Source organism: Phoca vitulina, unplaced genomic scaffold, assembly GCF_004348235.1.
Source record: "Phoca vitulina isolate PV1807 unplaced genomic scaffold, GSC_HSeal_1.0 scaffold6, whole genome shotgun sequence".
Classification (NCBI taxonomy): Eukaryota; Metazoa; Chordata; class Mammalia; order Carnivora; family Phocidae; genus Phoca; species Phoca vitulina.
This window is the reverse complement of record NW_022589709.1, coordinates 8241181-8256213: the sequence shown is the minus strand read 5'-3', so window position 1 is coordinate 8256213 and position 15033 is coordinate 8241181. Positions and strand designations below refer to the sequence as shown.

The following is a 15033-nucleotide window of genomic DNA, read 5'->3' as shown; positions in this document are numbered from 1 at the left end:
GTGGGACGGTAGCTTCGGAGTACTACTCTGTTTCTCATCAAACTTCCAACTTATTTATATCTTTATTGATTCATGATTTTCTACTTTATTCAGTGGGTTAAAATCTATTACTTGCATTACTCTGATGCTTACAATTTTTCTTGATTTGGCTAGGGGAAAACCATTTTAGGTGGTTTCCATGTCCTGTTGACCTGTCCCATCATTATTTGAGTAAGTTCTTATTTTCTGGCACAAGTTGATACCAGGCTTATGCTTTCCCTGCCCTAGCTCAAGAATAAGCCATGTTTTTAAGGTCTCCTGCTTCTCTTAGATGGAGAATGGTATTTAGAAACCAAGATTTGTGTGCTAGTGAGCAATTGCTGTTCGTGTGTATAGTGTTTATATGTACAGCTATGTTTATTTCTATATATTGAAAACCATGAGTTCACACTTAAACTTTCATGTCTAATCCCATGGGGTTCATTTTTATTTTCTCCCTTTCTATATTTATAACAACAGTGAAAAGTCTGATTTCTCTTTTCCTCAATATATTTGATTGCTTATTCTAGGTCATCTCACATGAATGCCTTCCTTACTCTGCTCAGGCTCCAACACCCTGCAGCAAACAGGGATATCCTCACCTGCTTGGACCTGAACACACCCCGTTGTGGGCCACTGAATCCCTGCCATACTCTTTGGCAAAGAGGCTATCTTGTTCACTTTAACCAATAAATTTAGGAATAAATTGTTGGGGAAGAGGCTTTTTTAATTGGCTTCTCGACTTTCAAAGAAATTCATATTTTGAATAAGCACAGTAAAGTTAACTCTTCTGTTCGTAGTTTTGTGAATTTTTAGCATGTAGATTCTGTTCATAGTTTTGTGACTTTTAACATGTAGAGGTATCTGTAAGCACCTTCAAAATCAGGAGATTGAACAGTTAAGTTTTTTTTTTTTTAAGTGAACTCTGTATCCCACATTGGGCTCAAACTCATGACCCTGAGATCAAGCATTGCATGCTCTTACCAGCTGAGCGAGCCAGGCGCCCCAAGAGATTTAATAGTTTAATCACTACAAAAACTTAAAATACTCTCTCTTTGTAGTCATAGCCTCAAACCCTGGAAACCACTGATTAAGACTGTCTTGATAGTTTTGTCTTTTCAAGAATGTTCATCAGTGGAATCATATGTAATCTTTTTTTCTTAAAGGTTTATTTATCCACTCTGGAGAGAGAGAGGGCGGGGCGGAGGGGCAGAGGGAGAGAATCCCCAAGCGGACGCCCTGTCAAGCACGGAGCCCGCTGTGGGGCTCAATCCCTTGACCCATGAGACGCTACCTGAGCGGAAACCAAGAGTCAGATGCCCAACCGACTGAGCCACCCAGGCACCCTATAATGTTTTTTAAAAAACAGATTTATTGAGATATAATTCGCATACCATACATTTTACCAATTTAAAATATATAATTCAGTGATTTTTAGTATAGTCATCTATTAAACCATCACCATAGTCAGTTTTCATTTTCATCACCTCAAGAAATCCCGTACCTTTTAGCTTTCAACTCCCTCTCCCTCTACCCCCAACCAAGTGACCACTAATTTATTTTCTATCTCATAAATTTCTCTCTTCTGGACATTTCATATACATTGAATCATAATGTGGTCTTTTGTTACTGGCTTCTTTCACTTAGCACGTTTTAGTGGTTCATTCATGTTCTAGTATGTCAGTATTTCATTCTTTCTGTATGACTGGATAATATTCCATTGTATATTTGCCACACATTAATCCATTTGTCAGTTGATGGACATTTGGGAGGTTTCTACCTTTTGGCTATTATGAATAATGCTGCTATAAACATTCAAGTAGGGGCACCTGGGTGACTCAGTTGGTTAAGCATCTGCCTTCGGCTCAGGTCATGATCTTGAAGTCCCTGGATGGAGCCCCAAGTTGATCTCTGCTCAGCAGGGAGCCTGCTTCTCCATCTCTCTCCCCGCCCCTGCCCCCCGTGCACCTGTGTGCGTCCTCTGTCTCTCAAATAAATAAAATCTTTAAAAAAAATAAACAAGTACAAGTTTTTATGTGTATGTATATTTTTATTTCTTACCTAGGAATAGAATTTCGAGTTATATGGAAACTATGTCTGATCATTTGAGGAATTTCTAGATTGTTTTCCAAAGTGGCTATACCATTTTACATTCCCACCATTAGTGTATGAAATTTCTAATACCTCCACATCTTTGCCAACACTTGTTACATGATTTTTAAAATTTTAGCCATTCTAGTGGATATGAAGTGGTATCACACTGTGGTTTTGTGTTTCCCTGATGACTAATTATGTTGAGCATCTTTCCTTGTGCTTATTGACCATTTATGTATCTTCCTCGGAGAAATGTTTATTCAAATCCTTTGCCCATTCTTTATTGGGTTATCTGTCTATTATTGAGTTGTAAGAGTTCTTTATATATTCTGTACACAAGTCTCATATATATTAGTTGCATATATTTTCTTCTATTGTGTAGGTTTTTTTCATTTTCTTGATGGTGTCTTTTAAAACATGAATGTTTTAAATTTTGATGTATTCTAGTTCATCATGCTTTTGGTGGACCATGCTTTTGGTATCATATCTAAGAACTCTGTGTAACCCCAGGTTATGAGGATTTTTTCCAATGTTTTCTTCCAAAAGTTTTACTATTGTATGTTTTACATTTAGATCTATGACCCATTTTAAGTAATTTTTTGTGTAAGCTGTGTAATATAGGTGGAACTTCATTTTTTTGCATGTGGATGTCTATTTGTTTCAAAATAATTTGTTGAAAAGACTGTCCATTCTTCATTAAATTGCTTTTGCACTTTTGTCAAAAATCAATTGCTGTTTATATGGGTCTGTTTTTGATCTTTCTGTTCTATTTCATTGATCCATGTGTCTGTCCCTTCACAAATACCACAATGCCTTGATAATTGTAGCTTTATGGTAAGTCTTAAAATTGGGCAGCATGATTTCTTCAACTTAATTCTTCTTCAAAATTGTTTTAGCTGTTTAACTTTGTCTTTCTGTGTAAAGCTTAGAATCAGTTATATTCAGTCTGTATCACAAAAAGTCCTGCTAGGATTTTCACTGGAATAGTGTAAATCTTCCAGTCCTTGAACATGGGGCATCTCTCCATTTAGTATCTCTTTGATTTCAGTCATGAGCATTTTGTGATTTTCAGCTTATAGAATATTTACATCTTTTCTTAGATTTATTCCTAAGTGTTCATTTTCTGGAGCTGTTGTAAATGATATATTTTTTGAAATTTGTTTCCAGTTGTACATAGCTAGTAACATAGAAATGTTTGATTTTTGTTTGTTGACCTTGTATCCTGTGACCTTCCTAAACTTGCTTATTCTAGGAGTTTTTTGTTATGAATTCCTGGGATTTTCTTCAGAAACCACAAACAGGGTTTTATTTAGTCTGTACTACTCCATAGATCTTTATTTTTTTCTTGCTTCATTGCACTTGCTAGAAAACTAGAAGTGGTGGGGGTGGCTGTCCTTGTCTTGTCTGGTTTTCAAATTTTGATTGATTCTCAAATTTTGAACCTGCTTATATTTTCACACACGCCAGACTTGGTCATGGCATGTTACTGCCGTTTACGTATCTGGATTTGTTTGTTGAAGATTTTCGTGTCTGTTCATTTGAGATAATGGTCTCATCATTGTGATTTTGTGTTATCTTTATCTTGGTTTGGTACCAGGGTAATGCTAGCCTTTTTAAAAAATTTTTTTTTAATTTTTATTTTTTTAAAGATTTTATTAATTTATTTGAGAGAGAGAATGAGAGACAGAGAGCATGAGAGGGAGGAGGGTCAGAGGGAGAAGCAGACTCCCTGCCGAGCAGGGAGCCCAATGCGGGGCTTGATCCTGGGACTCCAGGATCATGACCTGAGCCGAAGGCAGTCGCTTAACCAACTGAGCCACCCAGGCGCCCAATGCTAGCCTTTTAAAATGAATTGGAAAGTGATTCTTCTCCTTTCTAGAAGAGATGTGTAGAATTTGTGTTGTTTTCTTTCAGCATTTTATGGGATTTGCCAGTAACATTTTAAACAACAGATCCAGTTTTTAAAAACAGAACTTACTCAGGTTATCTAGTTTATTTTGTTTTAGTTTGGTTTATTTTGTTAAGTTCTGGTAGTTCTTTTCTTTCAAGGGATGGATTCATTTAACTTGATGTGCATAGTTGTATGTATTGTTTCTTTAGTGTCCTTTTAACATAGTGTTATCTCTTTCAGTCCTGATACTGGTAATGTCTTTTTTTGTCATTCTTGCTAGAGATTCATCAATTTTATTGCTTTTTTCAAAGAATTAATTTTTTATTTTGTTGATTTTCCTTATTTTCAGTTTCACTGATTTTTAAACCCCTTTTTTTTAATAACCTTTTCCCATCTGCTTGCTTTGTGGGTTTATTCTGCTCTTTTTCTAGTTTCTTTATGTGGAAGCTTTGAGACTTTTTTTCTTAATAAAAGCCAATTAATAATGTGAATTACTCTAAGCACTGGTTTAGCTACATTTCATACATTTTGATATTTTCATTCAGTTCAAATTATTTTACTCTTTAGAATTTCCCTTAGAGCCCTGAATTATTCAGAACTCTTGTTGTTTTATTTCCAAGTGTTTGTAGATTTTCCTGTTACCTGGTATTTCTAGTTTATGATCAGAGAACATACTTTATAATTTTAGTTCTTTTAAATTTCTTCAGGGTTTTTTGTGACCCAGGATATAGTCTGTCTTGGTGAATATTCCGTGTGTATTTTAAAAGAATGCTTGTTCTGTTTTAGGATGAAATTTTTTGTCAAGTAGATCCACTTGGTTATTGGTATTACTCAATTTTTCTGTGTTCTTGTTGATTTCTTAGTAGTTCTATAGATAACTGAGAATAGTGTTTAAATCTCCAACTGTAGTTGAAACTTTGTCCATTTTTCTTTCCAATGTGCTTCTTGTATTTGAAGTTCTGATGTTAGGTGCCTACAAATTTAGGATTGTCAAGTCTTCTTGGTAAGTTGATTCTTTTATCATTATTTAATGATCTCTTTTTAATCCTGATCATTTTACTTGCTCCAAAATCTACTTTGTCAAATTAATGTAAAACATTGGCTTTTATTTTTCTTTAGGATTTTATTTATTTTTTTTTTACAGATTCTCTACCCCCATTGTGGGACTCAAACGACCCTGAGATCATGAATTGCATGTTCTACTAGCTGAGCCAGCCAGGTGCCCCCCCAAAATTGGCTTATCTTAATCCATCTTATTTGACTTATGTTTACTGGTTTTGGTTTATGAAAATTTACAGGTTAAACTTAGTAAGCAATAATACATTTTATAAAAATTAATCTACTATTACAAAATAGGGAAAATAAATTCCAAGGTGTTATTCTTCTTTTATGATCATGATGGCAGCCCTGAAATTAATGTGGCTAGAATACAGTTTTGTTTGGAAATTACTCAATTTCATCAGTCCATTTAATTTTCTATTTGGGAGGTAATGTGCAGAGTGGCTAAGAACAAAGCCTTTGCCTGAATTTGAATTCTAACTCCAATTACCAGGTATGTGACCTTGGGCTAATCAGTCACCTTCTGTGTGACTCCAGTTCGTTTGTAAATTTGGATATCCTGATTCCGTTTGGAGGATTAGATGAGAGGATTCATATAAAACACGACAGTAGTGCCTGACAGTAAAAAATCATTATTGCTAATCACAAATGTTAGATGAGAAATGTGTTATTTTTTTAAGTAAGCTCTATGCCCAACGTGGGGCTTAAATTAAAACCCGCAAGATCAAGAGTTGCATGCTCTTTGGACTGAGCCAGCTAGGCACCCCAGAAATGTGTTTTGTTGTTGTTGTTTTCTTTTTAAGATTTATTTGAGAAAGAGAGAGAGGGCATGAGCAGGAGGGGCAGAGGGAGGTGGGAGAGAGCAGACTCCATGCTGAGCCCAGAGCCAGATGCAGGGCTTGATCCCACAACCCTGAGATCATGAGCTGGGCCAAAACCAAGAGTCGGATGCTCAACTGACTGCCCACCCAGGCACCCGTCTCTTGTTTTAGATAGTATGCCTCATAAGTAGAAATACATAAGGTTCAGGTGCCCTTTTTAAAAATTACACTGAAAAGAGGGATTATTAAATATATCTAATCTTAGTCAAGTGCAAAAGGAATTTTCCTTTTAAGTTTTTGTTTCAATAACTCTGCAGTGTTCACTTTGCCTTCTTAGTTTAATTAAACATGAACACTTCAAAATCCTATGTTTCAGTTCCAATTACCAATCTAAGCAGACTAACACAATATGTTAGCAGACTAACATAATTACCTGTCATTAACAACCACCTTGCTGGGATGCCTTTTAAGGTAAGGCAGTTTGCACAGAACTTCAGTTGGGCAGAATATAAGGGTGAATTTGTATTGAGAATATCCATAGTAGTGATGAATCTAAATGACAAGTTACCAGTACTACATCACCAACTTTTTAATGCACATTAAACATATTTGTCCTAATCTTGTGTCTTCTGAAAAGCCATTAGAAAGTAAAGCATCAATTAGGCAATAGCTATACTATTAACAGAGATTTTGTTTCTGCTATCGTGCATCTTCCCGCTAAATTTAAATATACTGAGTGGAGATAGCTTTTTATTGTGGTTCTGGTATCACAGTTAAATCAGAACAGAAACAAAGAGAACTACCCAGCAAAGGAATGCATTTCAATAACTTTATTGAAAGATAATATCCCTTAGTACCAAAACATAATGGTAGTTGGTTAGGCTACCTCTGCCAACTCAGAATTAACACTGATGTAGTCAAATTATTGAAATATATCAGCCTTTTGGGAAAACTGAAGTTATCCACAGAACACAGTTCACAAAAGTATAAGATATATTGTGGTTCTTTGGTTTATTTTCCAGTGCACATTTACTGATAACATGATGTCAAAATTGGATACAGCCATTATGGATGGACTCAGGCTACTTGCTGCACTGAGTAACTGTTTACAACATTTTTAATGCCGTAGATCTCCTTATAGTCACTGACTTAATAGAAAATCTCGAATACTACCTTAACAACTTTATAATTATGAAGATGCCTACTTACTTTTTTAGACTTTCTTTTGGCACAGGCGGGGCAATTAGTGAAAGTATATTCTCTTCCTTTAAGAATTCTAAATTAGAAGCAACAGCAGTTTTTATAAAAACAGCCCTTAGTAAAAACTTCTGGAGTGTTAAATCAGCAAGTTTTTGGAGCGAAGTTATTTTGAATTACTAATACAATAAAAACAAATTTTCTTGATGGGATTAGATGGAGGCAGTAGATATTGTGTAAATTTCATCATGGATATAAACATCACCGGCTTTTTAGAAAAAATATTAAAGATAACTTAATATGCCAAAATGACTAGGCGTGTAGTTTTCCTTTTATAAAATGCCTTCAAATTTAAGTGTAATTCCCAAGTATCAATAAAGTCCAATCTCTGGATTATCTATTACTTGCACTATAGATACCAAGAAACCATTTTCACTGCCTAATAGTGACCCTTCTTGTTATGCCTTAAAAGTGCATTTGTGAAATGTTGGTTTTGATGTATACCTCCTAATTTAGAATTTAATTACGTTACCACTTTTAATAACACCTAAATACGATATACTGACCCAATATAGAAGGTTGGGTCAATGTTAGAAACGAAGATTCACAGTTTACCTTCCCAGGCTTGTTATTAACATTTCACATTTATGCTCTTAGCTTTGATTTGTATGCCTCACAGATGAATTCAAATTTAATTGAATTCCACTACAGCTTGTTAATTAGGTAGTTTTCCCACATCTGAGAACATCAATGCTAATCTAGTTGTGATGTTCTGAGGCTTCACAGCTTAAATCCATTATAACATTATGGAATCCATAGCTCAGGATTGTGGAGAAAGGCTTCAGAGAAGAGCTTTTTGTTGCTGTAACAATCCTATTTAAACAAACAAAAAAATCAAGTTATTAGAATTCTGCCAAACATAGATATTATTAGCTGTTACAAATGAACTGTTTAATCAAAGATTTATAATCATGTCACATGTAGATGTGTTAACATTTAGTTTTGAGTAGGAAAAAGTTAAATCACCACTCCGTTAAATTCAGATGGCAAGAATGTATATCCTACGTTAGTAATGAGATTTTCGTTTTTTTATGCATATAACTACTTTCCAGTGTTCCAACTGCTATAGCAATGGTATAGTGTTGAGATACCCTGGCAGTTTGCAGATACCCAGTATGGAGACAATCTGCCATAACTTACTTTAAGTGTAACATCCAAGTTCATACTGATTTTGCTTATAAGCTAACAGTCTCAAACTAGATAATTTACCATTCAAACTTTTGGTTCTGTTGTCCTGCTCAGGCTTGTGTTAACTTTAAAGTCTACATATAGCAAAATGGTGTGAAAAATAGTGTCTTAGTGTTTCTTTTAAAATTTAGGTTATTAAGGAGGATATGATTTTCTAAGCTGATAATTTAATGAAATGGCTAATGTACATACCAAAGATTAGATAATTCCTTACTCTTAGGGTACTGTATTTTGAAGGTAGTAAATGCCCTCAAAATATTAACTGACTAGATCAGTGAAGTCATTTTCCCCATTACTATTCGAACTCTGTCTTGTTTATTTTGAAAAGAATTCAATTTTAATTCTTGAATTATAGAACTATAGCATTAGAAAATTTTCTTTATATGGAGAGTAACTATGAACCACATTTACCAATTAAGGGACCATTTCAGGAATTGTTGGAAGGTGGGTTATTCTGTAGTAACTATGCTTCAGTTGCCGTGCAGTACGTCCAGAAACAATCCATTTCAACTTCTGAACATTTGGTTTGGAACACTTGTTTGATGAATATTCAGTTAAACACTTGGATACAAGTTCTTGCCAGAAGGTCAAATCTCTGCCATTTATCTGTACATAAAGTAAAAAAAAAAAATATTAGTCAATAAAAATAAAAGTCCTACATGGGGGGCCTGGGTGGCTCAGGTGGTTAAAGATCCGACTCTTGATTTCAGCTCAGGTCATGATCTCACGGTCATGGACTCGGGCCCCATGTCAGGCTCCACGCTCAGTGGGGAGTCGGCTTGAGATATTCTCTCTCTCTCTCCTCTCACTCCTCCCCACCCCCCCATCCCTGCTCGCTCTCTCTAAAATCAAAAGTCCTATAGTATTTAACCACAGCAATAATTGCAATCTTACTAACATGTGTCTTTCCTTGTTAAATAAATTTGAGGATAAGTAAGCTACTCAAGTTTCAAATAGACACATGACAACTCATTTTACTTCAGGAGATAGTACAAGTGGTTTAGTTTCTTTTACAGCTGTTAACACCATTTAGGCTATGACCTTGACATACCTTGGAATGTGTCTGAAGACATTCTATTCCTTCTGTTAACTCTACACACTTCTGTGCTTGGATCTCCAGTGCAATGATAGATAATGCCAACACAGAAGGCTAAAAGAGGTAAATTTTAAAGTAAGTGTTGAATAGAAAATAGGTATATAAATAGGTTTAATCTTTATAAAATATTTACCTTGGCTTTAGAAAATATGATCCTGCAGTGGCATGCCTTAAGTTGAGCTTCTAGTCTTTCAAAATTAAGGCTATTCCTCCTTTAAATAGAAAATGAAAATGAGATTAATTTTATGTAGATAATTTTACATGTAGTCAAAAGACAGATGTTTAGAACAACAAAGAAGTCATTTTAAAATGAAGTTTATGCACACTTACCACAGAAAATAAATTATTTGAAGAATTCCCCTTCTTTCAGGGGCATTAACTTCTTAAAGATACCAACATGAATTTTAAATAATTTGCTCCCCCTCACCCCTGCCAAAAAAGTATCATATCACAACCATCAAGTTATTTTTCTTTTCATTTTAATCTATTTCTGCAGCTACTGAAGTTCTTTTTCCATAAATCTGTTAGATGCTTACTTACTAGGTTCTATGAGTTAAGTAGTCTGTAAAGTGGAAAATGTAATAAAAAAATGTTGAAATGTCCTTTAATCCCAAGAATTAGCCTTCACAGACTTCAAAAAGCTGTTGACAACTTAAAGTCTCACTTCTGCTGGACAGTGAAGTGAAATCCAAGAAGCTGCAGCTGTCATTTTACTTTTTTTTTTTCTCATTTTACTTATTTTGATTGGAATTATCCCAAGATACTGATTTTATGCAACATCCAGAATAACATTCTGATTTCCAAATCTCCTCTGGTCAAAACAAAGATTACATACCTTTCAATTGGTAAGTTTTCTTGAATGAGTGAATAGTAGAGTTGCAGAAACTGAAAGGCAGTAGTAGCTTTGACTTTCCAACACACCTTCTCCAATACAATCTTTTCCATTCTCATCAAGTCTGAAACCGTAAATCTATACTGGCTTATTCGGATCAAGTCAGTTGCCAATGGGACATTCCTTTCCTCTTCTATTGCTTTAACAGCCAAATAGAAGCAGCTCAGCCCAACACACCCCAGGTGCTTGGGCTGTACCTAAAAAAGACAATAAGCCCATGTTTTAGCTTATTTCAATTAAAAAAACATAAAGGATAATCAGATCCATCATTATGAAAATGTATCTTTGAGGTATTATTTCTCAACTGTGCAGGACTTAACGAGATCTAATCATACCTTAACTGCAGCCTGTCGACGCTATGTACCCACTTGCAACCAATTTTGGAGAAACTGGACTAAGTTTCAGTATAATGTTTGACTTCAGTCCATAAGATATTCTTTTTTTTTTTCCTCCTAAATCATTATAGAACCGTAAGCACTAAGTTCTAGTTGGACCAAATAAATTAACTGGTCAAAGGCTTATAGAAGGACTAAAACTCCTTACGGAAGGTATGCAAAATTTATTTCTAGGATGTTGTGTTTTTCCAGGCTGTTTTCTTTGTAGTTAACACATAAAATCGTTTTTAAATACTTTAGCACACACTGTTTTACTCTGCCTGTAAAGCTCTATCCACTACCATTCTCTTATTTATTTATCATTGCCTGAATGTCTACAATGTGACAGGGTCAAACTTCTCTCCATCCTAAGTTCCAAGTTAAATGAAACTTTAAGAAGCTTTTACCAGTGTTTGTACCCTCCTTTTCTTGGAACCCCTTCAGCAACATACTTGGTTTAATTATCTTTCTTATTATGCCGTGCATTGTTTGATAGTTATTGGTACAAATATTATTTTCATGTAAGATTGTAATATCCTTAAGGGACAGATTTTATTTATTTATTTGGCAGAGAGAGACAGAGCGAGAGAGGGAACACAAGCAGGGGGAGTGGGAGAGGGAGAAGCAGGCTTCCCGCGGAGCAGAGAGCCCGATGCGGGGCTCAATCCCAGGACCCTGGGATCATGACCTGAGCCTAAGGCAGACACTTAACGACTGAGCCACCCAGGCGCCCCAAGGGACAGACGTATATTATTAATCTGTGCAACATTTATAGATTCAAAGGTAGTGCTTGCACAAGGTGCCTAAAGAATAGTTTAATCTGTCGAGCAAGTTTCTTGAACCATCCAATTCAACAAATACGGAGTTTCTTCTGTATATGACGTGTTGTGTTAGGTACTGAGGACTAAAAGATGAGTTCCATTCCAGTTGTTACATCATCTCATCCATGAATGACCATTGGCACAGAGAAGGCAGATGTATTTAACAGTTAAGCAAGCTCTGAAAGCTACATGGATGTCCTGCTTATCCAGTATAGGGAAATAATTATATAAATGCTTCTCCTTCAGAAGATATTCTCTTCTCAACTGTATGCCAACTGATGTTAAAAATGGCAAGCATAAGCAAGATCTGAATAGGTCTAAGGCTACAATTAGAACCTTATATATGACTGGAGATTAAGAAATATACTCTACCGACCAAGTGGTTCACAGCATCCAAAAAAAGAAAAAAAAAAAAAAACCCACCAAAAAACAAACCTCTAATTCTTAACCACAATCTAGCATTCTACCTCTAACACACTTCTTTCAATTTAAAAACAACAGCCAACTCTCATACTGGGAGAGTCTGCAATTATTTGCTATTAGACTATTTTTCAATGTCAGAAGTTAAATTTAACGATGCCTTATTCTTGATTATAAGGAAGCATTCATCCTATCGTTCTGTGTACAGAACGTATACAGAACGTACACAGAACTATCACAATGTTTTGGCTACTTGAAGAAAATAAAAAAGGTCAAGTTTATGAATGCCATCCCGAAGCTAGAGCAATTCCATCTCCAAAACACAATAAGCAAAACTAAGAAATACTCAGTGTAATGTAGCTTTAAACATACCTTCATTTTGGACAGGAATCTGTCCAGTAAATTCACAGCAAGAGAAAATGTCTCCGTGTCGAAGCCAAAGAACTGAGTTAGACTAAGAAGATCTTTTACTTCAAAGTCCCTTAGCCTTGCAGTCATTCTGAGGCCATTATCGTGTGCAGATTCAATTAGTCTCAAGCCGCAGACCTTTGGCTGACATCTCGACTCCTGTTCCAACAGGGCATTCAGCTGGTGTAGCAGTTTCTGAGAGTCAGTTGTTGTCAGTACCTCTATCATCTATATATAGAACAAGGCCCAGAAAGGAGTGTAAGAAAAGCCCTTCCTGCCTTGTATCATGCCAAGTGCTTTATAACACAAGTCTCCCCTCCCCAATGCCGCTAGTGAATCTAAGTCGTTGCAAAGTGCCATCTGTTACAATCCCCCCCACCTCCCATCCCACCAGTTGGTCACATCCTAAATTGTGAGTTCCTAGAGGGCAGGAGCCATACCTTAAAAAAAATGGCAAATCTTCAAGAAATACTTGTTCAAGTCATTCATTGTCAAGAGATAACAATATAGATGCTGTAAGATGGGTGCCAAAACTTTGAAATTAGATGGTAGTATGTAATTCTGCCATATATTAACAGTATGAACTGTTAATGTTAGTTAATTTTACTTCATCCCTATTTCCTCATTTGTAAAGTGGGTATGAGGTTACTACCTACCTCAGAGGCCTGTGTGGAAAAATGAGATCACCTAGGTATAGTGCTTAGCACATAGGTACCTAAGAAACGTTGGACGATAATAATGAATTTATTTCTACCTCTGTAAAACGAGGTAACAATATTTCTCTCTCTGAATGGCTGTTAAAATTAAATTAACATGATTCACGTAGAGTTTTGCACAATGTTTGACGCACGGCGCTCAATAATTGTTAACTTTTATTGGTGTCAGGAAAGGAAACTTAAAGGGTGCTACAGGAACACGTAGTGAGGGCGGGAGACTAATTTAAGTTGCAAAATGAACCTGGGAGTTTCATTAATTTTAAGAATCGGTATTCCACAGCTTCTATGTCCCGGCCACAAGCTAAGCCCCAGATACAAGGATACCTCCCACACCAAGTGAAAGACAGGTAGGCAGGGGATCTTTAAAGTTGCGCGACGGAAGGGGTGGGCAAATGAGGAACCTCTAACTTTATGGGTCCAGCTCTTTTTGCCCTGGGCTGGTCCCTGGGAGCTGGCCGACCTGACAGTAACACTCTCAGGAGGTCGGATCTGGCCCCGCCCCTCCAAGCTCGGACTAGCCTGGACTTGTTGCTTACAGCAACGGGAGAGTTAATCGAGGAAAAGAGCGCGGGCCGGACCTATCCCTCACCTCACGCCCCCAACCCTGCTCCCTAGCCGCACCACGAAGTCAACCCCGAAGTCCCAGCTCACCTTGATCGCGACTGCGGCTCTTCAGCGGTAACCACCCTCCCCGGGCCTGCTCTCACCTCACCCCACGATATCAGATCCGACAGGCCCACGAGGCGAGGGGACTCGCGGGTAAGAGGGGAGAGGCCCGGGGAGGGGGAGCCGTCCTGGGTGGAGGTCTCTGCAGCGCCGCCCTGACGACACTGCCCACCACAGGATCAGCTCGGAGCCGAAGGGGCCGCGCCGGAGCGACTGAGTAATATATTGGAGGGCGGGGCTTTCCCCTGGTGGGAAGGGAAGGGGGGAATTTTAGCCTCTGATTGGTGTAGTTCTTTTGATGGATGGCCCCAGCGGTCCAAAGAGGGCTGGTCTGGGCGGGAGGAAGTCCAGCCAATTAGCACACACTTCCCATTATCCCGGAGACAAAGTCTCCGCCCCTTGAGACCACGCCCCCTACCCCTAAGCGTCTCTCATTGGAGAATTTCCTAAAGTGTCTTCAATGAGGAGGAGATGGAACTAGATGCTGCACGCAGCCTGTTCTGGCTAAGGTCTCTTCTGGCAGCCGGATTGGCTAGAATGTCATTCCAGAATGTACTGGGAGTTTTTGTTCCCTGCGGTTTAGTAGAGTTGTTCGGCCTCTCTTTATAAAAATACAGTGGCTAGTTACAAAACACAAAGTAAAGCCTTAATTTTTCATCACACAGGGAGAGGAGATGAATTTTTCTATGCGGCGGTGTATTAAATTCCATAGGTTTCTCCTTGTGAGCTTTGGAAATCAATTGATTCTTGCTTTATTTTACTTTTGGTATAATGTACCAAGAATGGAGTTGGGCTAGGTAAATTCTTGGTCTTTACCAATTTTCTGAATTTTATTTTTGAGCAAATTGAAAGAGAAAGTTGGTAGTTTTTTAATGGCTTAAAATGGAAGGTGTGTGGTTGACTCTTAAGAGGAAAGTACATGGGAAAATATTTGTAGGAACTATGAATCTAAGTCCACAGACTCATGTGTGAAGTGAGCCCATGCCATGTTGGTGGGAAAATAATTAGCCTGAAGCCTTCTTGGACTCCCTCCCTCTGAGGACTGGTGAGCAGAGTCAGTTATCAGTTCTCATGAACTGTACTTGGATGTCTCTGTTATCATGACCTCTTCCTGGTTAGTGGCTCTCTGAGCTATGAAAAGTGAAAATCTGAAAGTTTGCTGGTATCTCTACTCTTTTCTCTGAGGTGTATTTTCTTTAGGCAATGTCACAGAACCAAGCCCTGAAATGGGGGCAGAGTTGTGGAGAGGAAAGGGGAGGGAAAACTGGGAGAAAAGTTAATACCTCAAAATAATACTTCAGCTACAAAATCA

General features: G+C 37.3%; 1 protein-coding gene across 1 annotated transcript; it reads right to left on the bottom strand.

Annotated features, from left to right (window-relative positions):
* Positions 1-6698: 6698 nt before the first annotated feature.
* On the bottom strand, positions 6699-13959 carry CCNG1 (cyclin G1). Its single transcript, XM_032403673.1, has 7 exons — positions 13707-13959; positions 12304-12567; positions 10260-10513; positions 9558-9636; positions 9380-9478; positions 8740-8934; positions 6699-7953 (listed from the first exon to the last, which is right to left on the bottom strand). The coding sequence occupies exons 2-6, from the start codon at positions 12565-12567 to the stop codon at positions 8743-8745; spliced, it is 888 nt and encodes a 295-aa protein (XP_032259564.1). The 5' UTR covers positions 13707-13959; the 3' UTR covers positions 6699-7953; positions 8740-8742.
* Positions 13960-15033: the final 1074 nt, after the last annotated feature.

Bases quoted from the DNA above. Each gene is read 5' to 3' on its own strand.
- CCNG1 (XM_032403673.1), bottom strand. From the start codon at position 12,567: ATGATAGAGGTACTGACAACAACTGACTCTCAGAAACTGCTACACCAG. The intron at 10,514-12,303 runs GTATGTTTAAAG...TGTCTTTTTTAG, and splicing joins GATTCCTGTCCAAAATGAAG to GTACAGCCCAAGCACCTGGG. The intron at 9,637-10,259 runs GTATGTAATCTT...TTCTATTTAAAG, and splicing joins GAAAACTTACCAATTGAAAG to GAGGAATAGCCTTAATTTTG.